The sequence below is a fragment of the Rutilus rutilus genome (genome assembly GCF_951802725.1).
Source record: "Rutilus rutilus genome assembly, chromosome: 16".
NCBI lineage: Eukaryota > Metazoa > Chordata > Actinopteri > Cypriniformes > Leuciscidae > Rutilus > Rutilus rutilus.
In genome coordinates this window covers 26,867,938-26,885,514 of record NC_140224.1, presented here as the reverse complement: position 1 = coordinate 26,885,514, position 17,577 = coordinate 26,867,938, and the positions used below count along the sequence as shown (strand labels likewise).

Sequence of the window (17,577 nt, the reverse complement as noted above, 5' to 3'; positions counted from 1 at the left end):
AGTCATATTATGCAACTTCATTGATAACTCACTAATATCCTTTTGCATTTTATCTAAGTCATCAGTGGGGTCAACCAGGCCTGTACAACATTCAGGACCAATAACCTAGTGTATATAACCTAGAATATAATCTAGTGCCACTCTGTTCTGCACTATCATGAATTTGTGTGAGGCTAATGCATAAGAGATGTTGCCAGTTGCAAAAGCAGTATCATTAGCTAGCTTCTGCACTGCATTAGATAAACTTCTCACTTGATCTAGGGTCTGCATAACACCATAACTTGGAATTAATGCTCCAAGTGTTCTTGACCACCAAGTTTGGGCACAAGTAAGGCCTGGGATGCAACCATCCTCAGAAGGTGCCGAATCATGTAAATTTGGAGAGTTTTGACGGATGTCAACTTGAGATTGGAGTGGATTTTATGTTTTCTCTGATGGCTGGTAGAGTGTATCTAACTGTGCTACACATTATAACTTGAGGTACCACATAGACAAAATGTGTCTTTTGGAGAGGGAATTCACAAATAAAATAATTGTTTAAAAATATATGAAACAAGAAAAAAGAAACATTGTAACAGGGCACTCAGTAATCTGGTGTGCGCACTGGTAATCATATGTTTTTCAAATAAAGACATGGTAAGACTAATTTGACATACTGCACACAGTGAAAATGGCATGAATATGACATAATGGGCAACTGTCACTGTTTTATATAGCGCAGCATATTTTAAAATCAAGGATTTAAAGTTTGTCGATCGCATCTCGAGTGAACCTGAACTCTACTCCTGTCCGCATTCTATTCACAGGGACTGAACGTCACAAACAGTAACATGTTTATACAGATGATATTTTTTGGCATACCATTTACTTACTTCGTTTAACAGTTTCTAATAATAACGTATTAGATATGACTGTTAAACAGAGACCGTAAAGTTTAAACTAATGAAGACGGATAATGTGCCGTTCTCAGGTGTTCTCAGCGCTGCCCATCAAAATAAAAGTCAGACACGCCTTCAAAAAAAAAAAAAATTCCCACTTCTAGCACATCGGCCAATCAGAAAAACTTATCGGCAGACACCGATATTTTACAAATAATGAATATTGGTCGATATATCGGTCGACCACTAATTTAAACGATGCTCAATTGGTACTTGATACAAAGCAGGATGGATCCATGCTTTCATGTTGTTTACCAAAATCTTAATGTCGCAGAAGAAATCGAGATTCATTAAACCAGGCTATTTTTCCAGTCTTCTATTGACCAATTTTGTTGAGGCCGTGCAAACTGTAGCCTCAGTTTCCTGTTCATAGCTGACAGGAGAGGCACCCGGTGTGATCTTCTGCTGCTGTAGTCCTTCTGCTTCAAGGTTCGACGTGTTGTGCGTTCAGAGATGCTCTTCTGCAGATGTCGGTTGCAACGAGTGGTTATTTGAGTTAATGTTGCCTTTCTATCAGCTCGACCAGTCTGGCCATTCTCCAAGGCATTTTCCACCGACAGAATTGCAGATCACTGGATATATTCTCTTTTTCGGAGCATTCTCTGTAACCCTAGAGATGGTTGTGTGTGAAAATCCCAGTAGATCATCAGTTTCTGAAATACTCAGTCTAGCCCATCGGGCACCAACAACAATGCCACATTCAAAGTCACTTAAATCTCATTTCTTTTATTTATCATATTTTGTATCTTATATATTTTTCCTAAATCTGGTGATGCTGGTGAAATGACGCATGTTAAGGCAGCAGTCACTGTTTTGAAACAGCTATAATTTTTCATGGATTTGAATCTGCAATTGATGGAAAACACATCAATGTTGTGCATTAAGGGATCATTTTCAATATCAAAGACCGATGCGAGAATTCTTTGGAGCAACAGTGGTTACTCATCTCTGAGCAACAGGGTAATCCCCTATAACTGAGTCAGTATGAGGAACCCTATACAAACGTCCTTAGTTAATCTACCAGGTTTCCAGTCAGTATTCAGGCTCAGCTGATCCCGTGGCTTTAGAGTTGGATGTGTGAATGAAAAACTGTCTGCGGGACGTGTGTGGGATGGGGGCCTGACGGAGGGTGGTCTGCCTCCCAAAGGTTTGTTTGTAAAGGAAAAAATAAAGGGCGTCATATTGTTCATGCTCATGGAGCATAAAGGAACAATGTGAATACGCTTTTGTACAGATTCCAAGATTCAGATTCAAGTTCAAAGCCTCCTAGAACAGGTAACAGATTTATGAAGAATCTGGAATGCCACTCAGATGCCTGAAAAGGGTTGAATTGTTTGGCTGCTGTGTATCAGCTGGATGGTGTGGGTTCAGACATTGGCAGATCCTCCTGGCTGCTACTGTTGAAGCACAAAGAACATTCCACAGCTGTGAGTCAGAGAGCAGGGGTCACTGATTCAGCCCCATCCGAGCACTGGGGCCTTTTGATTCAAGGACCTTTCCCATGTTAACACACATAGACAGATACACTCACAAAACACCATTACAACCTTGTACACAAAGAGGTGCTTGGGATGTGCCAAGTAAATCAGTCAGAGCACTGAGGCGATGAGATGCCATCCATCAACGAACACAATAACTGACCGGCAGGCGGATAAAAGGATAGAAGATTGAATACCTGGTCTGAACACTTCATATTCATGTTCTTCTGAAGTTCTGACCTACTGTGCTGTCTTGCTGACTGTTGACAATAACCCACCTTGGCAAGTCGGTGTAGCTTTTCACACAGTCAGGGAAAGCAAGGCACCTGATCAAACTCGGTTCTGCGCTCCCATGGATCCTCAAGAGGGGAGCGTTATGTCATGAAATAATATTATTCTGCCACTCCTACGTTGAGCGATCAGGTTCAGTCTAGCTCATACAAGGAAAAACAGTTTTCTGGTATGAGAACGATCCATCGAGAACATTCAGGGTGGCATGTATTCTGGCAAAGCTGCTATAATTACCGCCACATTTTCGTCAGATTCAACTCAGGACATTCTGACAGGGGCTTGTGGGGTCTGAAATCCAAGACCAGTATATAACCATCCTAAATACTCAGTGGATACAGACGGTATGGATGAGGATGATGTCAGAACACAAACCAGGCATGAACCAAATATCAGTACAGAAAAACATCTGAAATCATGAAAATAATGAATAGGTGTCCTAAAAAGCAAATCAAACCAAGCATGATAATGAGCTCCACAGGATGCTTGTGCATGTGTGTGTATCTTTTGGTACTGGTGAATCCATGTCACAGTCTGTCGAACATAGAAAAAAGCAGGGTTTTTTTCTGTTTCTAATTTGCAGGAGGGTGAAAGTGGTATGGGTGACCAGAAACACCAATAAACACTCATCTTCTTGCTTAAATACCTCCATTCATACCTTTTGGTGGGCATGTGTCAGTCTGTTGAACATGAAAAAAAGTAGGGCTGCCTGGGTATTGACACAAATTTCATGATTCAATTCAACCCTTCTCAAAGACCTCCCTGGTTACTGTTGCTACAAGCTATGGACTCTCACGCCACACATCATGTTCTCACGCAGTGAAAAAATACATCACGGAGCAAAGACGTCACTGATAACGCAACGACAGAAAAGACAGATCAGCGTTTCTCAAAAGCATCGTAAGCAGATCGTAGCAGAACCATTGGAACCAATAGTCTCTGTGTTCAACTTAGCTCACAATGCTTTTGAGAAACGCAGCCCAGGTTACTTTTGGTATGAAACAAAGTCTAAATTCTTTAATTTTTTTTAGGAAATTCAAACAATAAATACCGTTTTGCGGCTCTTTAATGTGTCGTGACAGATGGCTATAACGCCTCAGTTCAAGCGGCACATGAACTGATCAACTCTTCCCAGTTAGGCTATAGCTCAAAATAAACATGAATGAACAACAAAGGATTCAATTCAAATTTCAATTCAATTCAAATTTATTTGTATAGCACTTTTCACAATACATATTGTTTCAAAGCAGCTTTACAGAAAGTGCATTTCAGAAATGTAAATAGAAAAATACAGTTAGTTAATCATGTAGGATTTATGGCATAACATATCGCCAGCGTCGAGTCTCTTCACAGGCGTCGAGTCGAGGATATGTTGTTTCAACCGTGGAAAGACGTCAATACACACAATTTTTCAAGTTCAAGTCCACTGATGTTAATCTACTAATTCTCCTGTCTGGTCTGTTTGTCAGACAAAATGGCGGATTTGGAGTTTTGATTGGTCATATCACCTTGGCTTTCAAACTCCCAGCGAAGGGTGAATTGAGATCTATATTGAATTCGATTCAGGGTAGGTCAATTTTTCTACAATAATATTTCACGAGTTCACATCTACATATAATTAGTACAATAAGTTTATGCGTATTTGGCGTGCTGTCCGGGGGGAGGGCTCCGAGCTCGGAGTTAGGCCCGAACCCAGAGTACTCCCCCCAGTTGGTAAGTGTAGATGGAACTGTAAGTGAGGAGATGGGGTGGAGGAGGGATGCTGACAAACTTTCAATGAACAGAGATAGGTCTGCTGTGAATTTATACTTTGTCATTGAGTTGATTACTGATTAATCTCCAGCTGTGCATAATTTGGTTAATTATCTGAACCTGCTCCTCCCGAACTTTGTTAATAAAACATCATTAAATGTTAAAATTACCAACTGATTTGTAGGCCTATAGGCTACAAACATTTAAATTCCACAAAAGGCATTTTTTGTAATAATAAAATTATAAAAACTTTTTAAACACATGAGAGTGCCAAGTGTTATACAATTGACAGTACTTTCTAGAATGTGTGTAGTATGAATTAAGTTCGGACATAGGCCTACTACATCTGCCTCCATGTTGCTGAATCCTCTCACGTGACTTTAAAGTGTCCATCAAATGCGCACTTCAGAATCATGCCAGATGTAGATCCGGGTAGTTTTCACCTCATGTTTTATGAATACTATAAATTCGGATATAGACCTTGTTAGAGCGCCTGACTCTCATGCCGGAGACCCGGGTTCGAGACCCGCACGGAGCGGGGTGTGAAGGACCCGGGTGAGAGGGGTTACACTATACTCGGCTCACATTGGCTACTGTTCTATACTTCTTTCTATGTATATTCAGACGCAGGCAGCGCATTCTCTTGCTCAAATACTTCTAGGCTTTTCTACAACTAACTTACAAGAGTGGTATCACTGTAGAGTAACACAGTGCCATGTTTTGAATTCGACTCTCTGTGGAGCCCGGGAGGAGAGGGTTTTGGGAAAGAGGTCATACCACCGAGAACATTTATCATGAAGAGAACATGAAGGAAAGCACCCAAGGATTTCCAAGTGACTCAACAGGCGGACCTCCCACTGTACAGGGGCTTGTTGTATTTCATGTAAGGCGCACCACCACACAGTAATAATTACAGGGGACAAAATGATCTGAAGCAGAGTTTTATTACTCAGCAGAGCTTACACCATTTTCATCAAATCTTTCCCTCAAAAAAGACAGAAAAAGGGTGAGGTACACAGTAGGGGGTATCAAAACCAACTCATTCTGTTTTAAAGTGACATACAGGTCTGTTTATAGTAATCACACTCGTTATAGTCGTATGTTTTGTAATAGACCTACTATAAAAGCACAATGCTGTAGTATGTCCTAGTTCTCTGTCATTAACCCTGCTAGTAACACAGGAAACTGCTGTGAATAATAGCCAACGGCGGCCCATAATACATCTGCAAGCAGTGTCTATGGGAACAGCATTATTCGGCAGCAATAACGACGACGAGATACGGCCCTGATATCGAGTCTACACCTGGCACAAATGCTATGGCTACAGCTCCGACACTCCCAAGTCAACACAGTGGCAGTATTGAAACACCCTCCGAGGCAGTCATTTCAAAGGCTGTTCTTGCTTTATTAAAAATAAAATATTGTTAAATATTGCAGAAAAACCGGAAGTCAAAACAAACGGATTGTCTGAGGCCGTTTCAGAGCGGGCCGATGTCTGTTATATCCTCCCACGCCTGACCTCTAGTGGTGAAATTTAATAATAATATATATATTTTTTAAGTAATTTAAATTTAAATTTTATAAGTAGCCTAATAATAATAATAATGAACACTACCACCTCTTCTTACTATCAGACAAAAATGTTTTTGATTAAGAACTTGTCTATCTCGGGTGCTGTTTGGGCTTTGGCTAAGGTGAGAACATGCTTGCTACTTTACATGTAGGATGTGTTTTTTTTAGGATTGTGACGAGGCGGCAGAGTGCTGGTGGGAGAGGACGCAGATTTCAGTTTCTAATGCTTTCCAGAACCTCGGCTCCGCAGGTGGAGGATCTTCAGTAGCTCTCATTTCCCGCTTTTAACGCACTTCAAAGGTCTCGTTAGGTCCTCAGCAGCAGGGGGGCTCCAGGGATCCCAACAACTCCACCACCTTAACGGCCTGTTTAGAGGGCGATCCCTGCTGACAGCCCCGGTTCCCCATCTAAAAAATTATAGTCCTGTTTTACAAGAGGGCCAGGAGGGAGGAGGATAAATCTCTCTGCTCCTGGAGGCAGGTTTAATGAGCACAGGCACACCATCAGCTCCCCTTGCTCCTGCGTTCGGATCTAGGGGTCACTCGCACCTCATTTTTGTTCATATTCAAACACTCACTCATTTAAAGATAAAGATATCTATTTGGGAAAATAAAAAGTGGTCTTTTTGAAGCAAAATAAAACTTTTTTTTTGTGTGCTTGTAATTGGATGCAGACAATAATAACAATAATAATAACAATAAAGGAAAAGTAAATCAGACTAATAGCTCTAATACATCATATGAGTGACTGATGAATTAAAACATGCACAATCTGCTAGCTAGAAGAGCTTCGCTTTCTTCTTCATGTCGTTGCGCTTCCAAAGAGGAAGTCTGTCAAACTCGTGGATCTCCATCCCAAAAATGTCAAAGAATGTCTCGGGAGCCAAGTGGCGCTGGATATAAATGAGGAGAGGAAAAATATTGGAGAGATATAAATCATCAGGCATGTGATCATCAGCTAAGGACAAAAAAGATTGAAAACCCTTTTTCCCTCCCCCATTGAATATATCTATACAATGATGATAATAATAATGATAATAATAAATAAATCATTTTTTAAGTGTTGTTTTGCATATTATTTGAGTACAGTGAGGCTATCGGGTTCTATTTACCTCCAGTCTCGACCTGTCCACATCCTTCGGGAGCTTAGTACGCCCTCTGTTGGCGACAGTGAGCATTTCATATGGGTACACCTTTACAAAAGGAGGGATTGTGTTGTTATGGAGAATGCTATGCGAGGCATTTGCCAAACACAATGAATCGCTGAAAGCAAATGGTTTAGGGAATAATGCACGGTCACTGCATTCTAATAGGGTACACAAACACCAACTCTTGCCAAAATACGACACTGCAGCACACGGTGCAAGTGAGAGTGTGGAAGAGCATGCAATGAAATATAGGTGAGCCTTGTGAGAGAGAGCGTGAGCATGTATTTCCAAAGCAGAAAGTCTGTGTTTCTCAATATAGGAAAGGGCTGGATTATGGATAGGATAGGGAGTAATATATAGTGCTTTAATGCAATATAGATAAACTGGGGTGTGTTTTAGTGCGTCCTGGTTATCCTAGTCCAGAAAACTCAAACAACAAACACAAAACGGTTCTGTGTTTTTGGCAATTATAGTGGCACCAGACATTATATAGCATATTTAAAATAAGTAGATAGTAAGTAAATGTCGGAAAACTCTGCTAAAACCATCTAAAACCAGCCTAAACTTGTTTGAATTTTAGCTGGTCTCCCAACTTCGGCTGGTTTTATAGTTCAAGCTGTCCAACCAGCTAAAAACCAGACTGGCCACACTGGGAGACACATTTATACAGCTGAGACCCGCAAACCCAGCTTAGGCTGCTTTTCTTTCCAGCTTTTACTAATTTACTAGGTGTTATGCATGCTGGTGCTTTATGCATATTGCACATTTTATGTATATTTGGTGCTCAGGAAATTGTTTATTTTTTATTATTAATGTTGAAAACAGTTGCAATGCTTAATTTTTTTTAGGATTCTTTGATGAAAAAAAAGTTCAACAGCATTTATTTGAAATTGAACTCTTTTTTACTGTCAATTTAATGCGTGTTGAATAAAAGTATTAATTTACTTTAAAAAAGTTTGAACTGTAGCGTAATTCATATTTTAACTACTAGATCAGCTAATGACTAATTAAAGACAGATATTTAATTTGGTGTAGATTCATACAGTCAGTGTCATTAAAAAAAAGATGAATGGGTTGAATTTGTCTATTTATTTTCCCCACTGAAATGACTGGGAAACTATGGTCACAGGGGTTTGCCAACTGTATGTACGGGAAGGAATTATAACGCTGTTAATGCGAGCACTCCTACGAACAGTTTACAATATTGTTTCTTGCATTGCTGGGAAAGCCTATTAAGTTCCAATCTATTTAATCTTGCCAGTAACTATTAGCCAGGGCTGATGCATAAATTCAGTCCTGAGAGAATCAGGCTTCTGGGTAACTACAGCAACCACTTTAACAAAATATTACCATATGCAGCTGTGAAACCTCTTTAATGAGAACCAGGAGGTCAAAATTATTGAATAATCTTATGGCACGGCTAAAACAGTGTCATATGATGACATCATTTCATAGCACTGGAAGATATGCAAGTAATGCTAGTCTAGTTGTACGCGCAGCAAAAATAACAGTCCTCCTGACTGATGAATAATCTTGATTTTTAGGAGAGGGGGGTGAATATTTATTGAACACAGAGGAGCATTTAGAGATGGAAGAGAGAAGAGAAACATAATTATTTGAAAATATTTGGGATACTTGCTTTATATTCCAACATATTAGGCATAGACATTCCCCTGTCCATTCTTGTAATGGAATCGTGGGCATCTTGGGTGGGCTATAGAACAGAACACATACACGTGATGCGAATGATAAGAAAAGAAAGCAGAAACTGTTTTCAAGAACTCAGAACCATGGGAAATAGTCTGCATCTAATTCCTAACAGCTATTGCTCTGTATCAAGTTCTCTCGAGGGAGGTGGAAACTCAACTATTCGTGTGACGTGCTCTTAAGGGTGTGTGTGTGTGTGGGGTGGGGGGAACTTTCAACATATCAAACCCTTGACTGTGCTCTTGACTTTCCCCATGGCAATGGCTCAAACTCAGACATAAGCATAGCAATGAGGGCATGAGTGCCATTCCGGTTACATGTAGCATGATTGACTTTCATATGTGCATGACTGCAGATGCACATGCTCAGTAAACACTGCATGTCGGTCACATACCTTGAAATCTGTATGAATCAGAAAGAGACAAAATTCCCAATTATTACTATATTATTAGAATAGCTTTTTTTTCAGTTGTTAGATGTGTTTTCAGTGTTAAAACATTGCATTTTACCTCTTTGTCCTCCACACACGTCCCCATAACTGTTATACTGAGAGAGTTCTGTAGACTGGGGCTGGAAGCACAGACAAGATGCGCTGTAGTTTATAATACACTGGCTGATATGAACTCATTTATTCTACACGCTCAAGTGTTCCAAAACAGTGGGTTGCAGAAATAATTCTTTGTGTGGAATTTTTTAAAATGAGAGAAACATTATCTTACAAATTAAATCACATATTAAGATATTTTTTTATGTTTTTGAATGAAGACTCTCACTGTATGCTCACCAAGGCTGCATTTATTTAATCAAAAATACAGTAAAAAAGGAATAATATTGTGAAATATTATTACAATTTAAGATAACGGTTTTCTATTTGAATATATTTTAAAATGAAATTCCTGTGATGGTAAAGCTTTCAGCTTTTCAGCAGTCTTCATGTGTCACATGATCCTTCAGAAATCATTCTAATATGCTGATTTGGTGCTCAGTTATTATCAATTATTATTGGTGTTCAATTATTAATAATGTTTTTTATTATTATCGGCGCTGACAACAGTTTTTGCTCCTTAATATTTTTGTAGAAACTGTGATACATTTTTCTTTGATGTATAGAAGGTTCAATGAACAGCATTTACTTGAAATATAAATCTTTTGTAACATTATAAATGTCAATAACTGTCACTTTTGATCAGTTTAATGCATCCTTGCTGAATAAAAGTATCAATTTATTTATTTTTCTTTAAATCTTACCACAAAAACATTAAGCAGCATAAACTGTTTTCAACATTGATAATAATGAATATCATAAGGATAATAATAGAACTGTTTCTTGAGCAGCAAATCAGCATATTAGAATGATTTCTGAAGGATCATGTGACACTAAAGACTGGAGTAATGATGCTGAAAATTCAGCATTGCACCACAGGAATAAAAAACATTTTAATAATATTCCACAATATTGCTGATTTTACTACATTTCATTTTCAAAACAATGCAGCCTGTTGTGAGTTTTTGTGGTGAGTTGGGTAGTTTTGCATCCATATATTAAATTAAGGTAAATAACAGATGAATTGCTAAGACCTACCCGATGGAGGCCATTTCGTCCGTATCCAGGCAGGGATGATGTTTTAACGGTTTGGGAATCTACAGCAGAGGACACAATACTTTTTTTAGACTAATGCCAGAGTAAAGCTTTATTTGTTTTGTTTGCTTTCAAAGTTATGTGGCATTTTACCTGTGGTACAGTTAGCGTATTGGGAGTCGAAGCGCTGGGCGGTCACACTTCGTACGTATTTCTCTCTGTTCATCTCCTTTTCCATCTCCTCCTTCAGAATGAGCTTCCCAAGTCCAGACTGGATCTGCAGTTAAACTTAATATAAGTCATTTTGAATCTCAAGTAAATGTATCTTAATTTTAGATATTTGTACTGGAAAAAGTTCTTTAAATTATGTCATTGTTATTCTTTTCAGTGCAAATATGCAAATGGTGTGTATCTGTGTCTAGTTTTTCAGTGATTTTGGGCAATAAAACAATGTGTATGTGTAAATAATGCTGTGCAATGAAGCATAATTTAGCACATACTGTACATGCATTTAAACACAAAAAAATGACACAAGCAATGTATAAGTATTAATACGCCCTAAACCTTGCTGAGATGTTCCTCCTGAAGTTGTCTGCGTTTCAGTTGCTCGTCCTCTTCTTCGTCCCGTGACCGACTCCTCCCATCTGAGCCTGTACGTCCCAGGAAAGGATTTTCAAATAAAACCAAAAAAAGAAAGAAAGAAAAAAATATTGATATGATTGCAATATTGTCATGTCATTGTACCCATGATGACCTTCAAATGGAACCTCTGAGTTCAGTTATACGCATGGAAACCAAACAATGGAACAAAAAAATGACAACATGAGTTAAATCCATAATATAAAAACAAATCATGAATAAAAATAACAATAAAAAATTGATCCGATTGAGTGGTGTAATGATTTGTTGATTGGAAATGTATTGGATTTATTAGCGTTGGCAAATCTTTGTGTCTGTAAAGCAATCTAGTGTATAGTGTTCTTCTTTACTATCATCACAACTGGTTCTAGAGGTAAGTAGCCAGGCTTTACCAGCAGGAATCCAAGAGTTCTCAATATACATTGTTTTGAGAGCATTATTTAATTCACAAAAGGCTTCCATTAGTTTTTGGTTGCTGTTTTATTTGAACCGTTGGGCCAAGAGGAGCCAGCAGCAGGACCGTACCTAAAGCAGCGCGGGACGGCGGACACGGCCAGTAGTCGGTCTCGATCTTTGCGGTTTCGTCTGGCCGAGGGGCGTGGGCCGCAGGGAACTTGGATGATTTGATGATGTCATCAGCGGACTTGCTTTGGGCTGCCAGGGCAGCTGAATCTGAATCGGTATTTTGGGGGAACTGCACTATCAGTGACGGCCTCTCAAAGGGTTTTAATAAGTGCAGTGCTGGACAATCAATTCAAAGCATGATATTTCCGGATTTTAATATCTAAACATGTAAATTAAATATTACAAAAAAAAATGTCAAATATATATTTTTTTATTTCTTGCTCGTGTTTTTTTGGTAAAACACCAATTCAGAGACAGTATCAAATGCTTTGAATGTCAATGGCCAGTACTGCATCTTATAAAGGACGGTATAGAGTGGATAGAGCACACATGCTACTGTTTGAAAGTTTATAGATTTTTATAATATTAAGCAAGCAGAAAATGTAGATATATAAACTGTATTTTGAAACCAGTAAATGGCACAACTGTTCAAATGGTGCCATTCAGTTTATTGAAACTAGCTTGATGTGTAGATTTACAGAGTATGCAAGATAGAGACCAAAGCAAAGTGAATTTTGTTATGGGATCTGGCAGGCTGTAACTCCATGCAGTTAAAAGGCAGAATCAAAGTTTTACGGCGGCTGTTAAAGAAGATAGTATTTTGGTTTCTTGTTGTAAGCGAGTCAGTTGTGAGGAAGCAATAAATAAAGAAAAAGAAAGTCTCAGAGATGAGAAAAGTTTATGATGTCAAATGGTACTTACATGTGAACATGTGATCATAGCATCATTACCAAACATTAATGGATGGATGGAGTCAACACACATAAACAAACATATATAAATAAAAAAAATAATAGTCAGAAATAATGCTTGCGCACACACCATATTGACTGTCACCAAAAATGTTTTACGGGATAGATAGATAGATAGATAGATAGATAGATAGATAGATAGATAGATAGATAAATAAAACAACCATACCATGCTGTTTGTAGATTGGTGGTTTTCTATACATGTTAATGCCTTGGTCTGTAAATTAGAAAATAAAGATCTATTTTTTTAATGCAGTCTCAGTCACAAATAAGATGCTCCAATCAACCAGCTATGATAATGATTTGGGGAAAAGCAAGCCGTATGTGGCAGTACATGTACTCAGCATAAGAGGTCATCAAAATCTACCATTAAAACAATAAATAGATAAAAGCATAAATGCATCATGGGGGGGGAGAAAGTTTTAAATTAAAGAATGGAGGGGAAGAGATAGAGCAGGAAAAACTCTAGAGAAGAAAAAAGAGATGATGCTCCAGCTCCTACCTGGGATGTGGAAATGTTTAGGGGTCAGAGAGAGGGTCGGGGTGGCCGGCCGAGAGGAAAGAGGAGAACTCCGGCCACTGGATGGCTCAGTGCCTCCAAACAAGAAGAGCAGAATAAGCGGGAGAAAGAAAAGAACAAAAACAAAAGAAGAAAAGAAAGAGAGAATAATGCCGGAATAAATCTTCACTGACGGAAAGATGGACAAACAGAAAAGGGCTTCAACAGAGAGGTGACAGAGAGACGGACTGGACCAGTGTGGGACGGCCCCACACGAAAGAGAACAGGTTTTGAAGGACAGACAGATTGGAAAGAGAGGAATGGTTTAGGATATCAGCATGCAAATACTTCACAATCAAGAACATGGTATCATTCGCCAGCACAGTCATAAGGTACACATAACATTCACACTGTTAGGAAGCTGCTGTGTCTGATGGTAATATGACTGAATATCCTTTATGGTTATTGCCTATGAGGAAACAAACGTAAGCATGCGACATATACACGTTCCAAAAAATAGCGGGCTGCCGACATAAACAGCATTTCAAGGCATCACGTGTGCTCTCCCGCTGTTATAAAAAGGTAGATATCTATGTCGCCCTTCACGGAGAAGGCAATCCCACAATGCACTCCAAATAGCTCCATAAATCCAAAAAGAGAAATGTTGACTATAAATGTATATTATATTGTAATTATATTTATTTTATTCAATACTAAAGTGATTTGATAAAAAAATATTAATTAAAAATGGACTATGTTTTGCAATACTGTGTGCTTTGTATTTTTATGCTTATAGGAGTAATAAAAAATAATGGCAACACTTTACAATAATGTTAGTTAATGCAAATAAAAAATAAAAATAGTTTGTTTATGATAGTTCACAGTGACAACTTTTGATTTTAAAAATGTATTAGTGAATGTTGAAATGTAATGATTATAATAATACTTATTGTTATTTTGATTGATTTTATTATTAATTTTTATGCAATTATTTAATTTTCTTGACAGTTTTGAATATTCACTCATCTAACAACTTGCCTATTATATATTTAGCATGTCTGTCAGTAATATATTTTCAGGACAATCAAGCATATCCTCAATAACAACACTAATAATAACCAAAATGACCATTCCATTTCAGTTAGGATGCCACCTTAGAAGACAGCTGCCTATGTAAGCACTGAACAGCAAGGCAGCTCACTAGATTTTGGAACAGAGTTATTATAAGAGTATTAGTTATGTCACAGTGACTTGGTTTAATGTTGGTTAATTGACTGTTATCAAATGAATCGAATTCTGAATAGTCAAAACACAGGACCAGCATGCATCTGAACTGCCACGGGCACCGAATTGCTCTACACAGTCAACAACAGCCACTAAGCCAAGACATACCTATGCAGAAAGAATCTGTGGAGAGGACAGAGGGACATTACACACATGAGCATGTGATTAGTAAACTGTGCATTAGCTTCAGTTGCATCTACAAACGCAGCCCTTGACCTCATAAGAGCGCCATTCAAGCATTTCCAAGACTTGTGAATTTCTTAAACCGAGCCGCCAAAAGCACAGCTTTACAAGCTAAATAAAATCAATCATCACATTCAAGACATTTCAGCAGGCCTGAATCAGAGGAGGGAGGTGGATTTGTGTCTACAGAACGATACTGAAAACTGAGAACGAGGCGAAGAGGTCGGGCAACCGGGGTGGAGAGGCCTTACCTTTGTTATGGGGGAGGAAGTGATGTCGGAAGGGGGAGGTAGGGCGCGTGTCGCTGTTGCTGGAGCGCAAAGAGGAGCAGAGCTTCAGCATTCCTGCCAGCCGCTCAGGGAAGAGGAACAGAGGAGTAGAACGAAGGGGAAAAAAGAGGATGGAAGGAGCACACATGAGCAGAGGAGGAAGGAAAAAAAGCTCAGGAGGAAACGGAAAGCAAGAAAAGGCCACGCGAAGCCAAACTGTGGCGAGGAGCTCTCGCTTATCCGGACACTCTGCTGGAATCCTATGGAGGCAGGATTGGGAACGGTTCATTTGACTCACCTGGTCTGTGGAAGTGCTGGGGAGACTTGGATAGAGGGGGTATGTAGTTGTGGCGGTGGTAGACCGGAGAGCCGATGGAGCCCTGACTGGTGGATCTCTGAATGATGCGTTCCCTCATGTCATAGCAACCCTACCGCACACAGGCACACACAACATAACATATGGGAAGGTTCAAAATATCGTACACGTTCACATTTCTAAATGTGTGGTTTAATGACATGTACTATAGGCTCTATTGTAATAACTTATCATTATAAAATGGCCTCTAACCTCAGCAGATGGAGTGGGAGACAGTGTCCTTGGAGACTGAAACAGAACAGGAACAAGAGCTCTATGTAAGGATGCATCAGAATAAGCACTAAAAGGTGGAGAGGAGACTGTATGCTGGATAGAGCAGGCCAGAAAAGCAAAAATGTTGGATTAGGAACAGGAAGTTAAATCATGCCACTGTTGGTATACTTTATAAGGTCTGTGTGGCTTTGTATATTTGGTAAGTTGTTAGATATGAGTGAATATCACAAAACTCAAGAATGTTCACTTAAAGTTAAAAGAACAAAATAAGAAATTAGATGCATTACATACAAAAATGAACTCATTTAATAACAATTATTATATGATACTATATATTTAGTATCATAGTATAAGCAGCCTACCATTCAAAAGTTTGGGGTATGTAAGATTTTTTAATTATGTTTTTGGAAGAAGTCTATGCCCACCAAGGCAGCGTTTATTTGATCAAAAATACAGTAAAAACATCAATATTGTGAAATATTATTAAAATTCAAACAACAGTTTTCTGAAATATTCCTGTAAAGGAAAAACTGAATATTCAGCAGTCATTACTCCGGTCTTCAGTGTCACATGATCCTTCAAAAATCATTTTTAGTATTCTGATTCGAAGCTTTTCCCAGAGTCAATGCAATTTATGACATTTCTTTCTATTATCAATGTTGAAGAAAGTTGTGCTGCTTAATTTTTCTGTGTTTTCAGGACTCTTTGATGAATAGAAAGTCCCAAAAGTGCAGCATTTATTTAAAATATATACTTTCTATAATATTCTAATTTGTAACAAGTCATTACTGTCACTTTTGATCAATTTAATGCATCCTTGTTGAATAAAAATAATATTACCGTAATTTCTTTCAAAGAAAATATTACTGACTTAATTTTAAGTGCGTGTTAAAATTAAGGCTTCATTTTCTTCAAACAATTATGATTTGGGAAATGTCTTTGTGAGATTCACCCAGCTGTAGCAAAGATAAAGACAGACAGTCAGACAAACAAGACAAGCATTACAAACATAAGCACACACTCCAACAGGACACTCTTTGCTTCTTTGTAGCCATTAATTATACACAGGACTTCTTCCAGTGCTCAAGGGACAGCTGAAGATCAGAGCCATCTCCATCAAAAGCACATTTAGGAGAGAGAGAAGTGCGGCCACAGCTCACAGGCTGACTGTGTCGGGGTTCAGAGGGAGGTCACTGAAAACTTACTGTTTCTGCTGACAGTGAGGAGGGGTCTTGTGGCAGGGTCTGGGAATGTGGACACAGAATTACAATCACTAAAAATAACGTATTATGTCATACGTCATGGAAACAGTTGCGTTTTCTGTGACCCTGCATGCATTGCATGATGTTTAAAATGAAATGAATGTGATGAAGGAATCGCACAGAAGCGCTTGCAGTGTTTGTCTTGAATGTTAGATGCTGTCTGTCTAATGTCATGATAAAGCCTAAATTGATACATGACACAGATCAGTTAATTGAGAATGAGACTGAATCTACATTGCCATGGCACATATAAAAGCTTCTTCAGTTTTCCACAGGGATTTTGAGTACACACTTGAGTGGCTGTCACTTGCAACGTCTACTTACTTAGAGAGCAGCTATTCAGATGAGACTGAGAGAACAGACAACGGCCAGTGAGATGAGTGAAACTAGGTGTGAGAGGCATTAGATGTTCATGCTTATTAGATTAGGTTAGGTTTTATAAATCAATATGTTAGTTGTGTTCTTATTAGTTTGGGTTGGTAATCCACAAACTAACTGGTCATGTCAGCGGCCTTATTTCTATCCTGCTTCCACTTACTGTGGCTCTGCCTCTTGGAGGGCTGCCACCTGAGGCTTTGACAGGCTGTAGGGGAGGAAAGGGTTGAGTTTGGTTACTCTAAAAGCTTGTCAGTGACTCAACAAAACATTATGCATTAAAGGAATATTCTTGGTCATTTTCAACTGGTCGATTACCACAGGTAATAATGTTGTTAACAGTAATACACTTACAATGAAAGGCTAGCTGGCTAGTGGGTCGCACTACAAAGAAAAAACATGACTTGATGGGTTAGCTTAAAACTAGTGTGATAGAATTGCTTGCTTCCTTTCTGTGGAGTTATAGCTGCTATATCATACATGTCAAATCAAACTCTTGTCATGAGCGTATAACCCGGGACTCGAACCAGCGTCTCTGGCATGGGAGGCGGGCACGCTAACAAGGATGCTAAAGGAGTCTCTAGCGTCAGTCGCTAGTGTGCCTCTTGAGATCAGAGGAGTGAGGTTTACATGCACAGCT

General features: G+C 38.9%; 1 protein-coding gene across 1 annotated transcript in view; it reads right to left on the bottom strand.

The window, feature by feature from the left end:
- Nucleotides 1-6,036: 6,036 nt before the first annotated feature.
- The window catches only part of ablim1b (actin binding LIM protein 1b), a gene marked incomplete at its 5' end in the record, with an annotated part of 69,956 nt that continues 58,415 nt past the window's right edge, over nucleotides 6,037-17,577 (bottom strand). Inside the window, 17 exons of the mRNA XM_084434913.1 lie at nucleotides 6,037-6,920; nucleotides 7,140-7,220; nucleotides 8,815-8,889; nucleotides 9,277-9,284; nucleotides 9,392-9,452; nucleotides 10,465-10,523; nucleotides 10,615-10,738; nucleotides 11,026-11,111; nucleotides 11,626-11,766; nucleotides 12,646-12,693; nucleotides 12,979-13,071; nucleotides 14,368-14,382; nucleotides 14,694-14,786; nucleotides 15,010-15,139; nucleotides 15,280-15,315; nucleotides 16,506-16,544; nucleotides 17,101-17,145. Of these exons, the coding sequence (XP_084291039.1) occupies nucleotides 6,807-6,920; nucleotides 7,140-7,220; nucleotides 8,815-8,889; nucleotides 9,277-9,284; nucleotides 9,392-9,452; nucleotides 10,465-10,523; nucleotides 10,615-10,738; nucleotides 11,026-11,111; nucleotides 11,626-11,766; nucleotides 12,646-12,693; nucleotides 12,979-13,071; nucleotides 14,368-14,382; nucleotides 14,694-14,786; nucleotides 15,010-15,139; nucleotides 15,280-15,315; nucleotides 16,506-16,544; nucleotides 17,101-17,145 (1,248 nt within the window). The 3' untranslated portion in view covers nucleotides 6,037-6,806. The remainder of the gene's footprint in view (nucleotides 6,921-7,139; nucleotides 7,221-8,814; nucleotides 8,890-9,276; nucleotides 9,285-9,391; nucleotides 9,453-10,464; nucleotides 10,524-10,614; nucleotides 10,739-11,025; nucleotides 11,112-11,625; nucleotides 11,767-12,645; nucleotides 12,694-12,978; nucleotides 13,072-14,367; nucleotides 14,383-14,693; nucleotides 14,787-15,009; nucleotides 15,140-15,279; nucleotides 15,316-16,505; nucleotides 16,545-17,100; nucleotides 17,146-17,577) is intronic.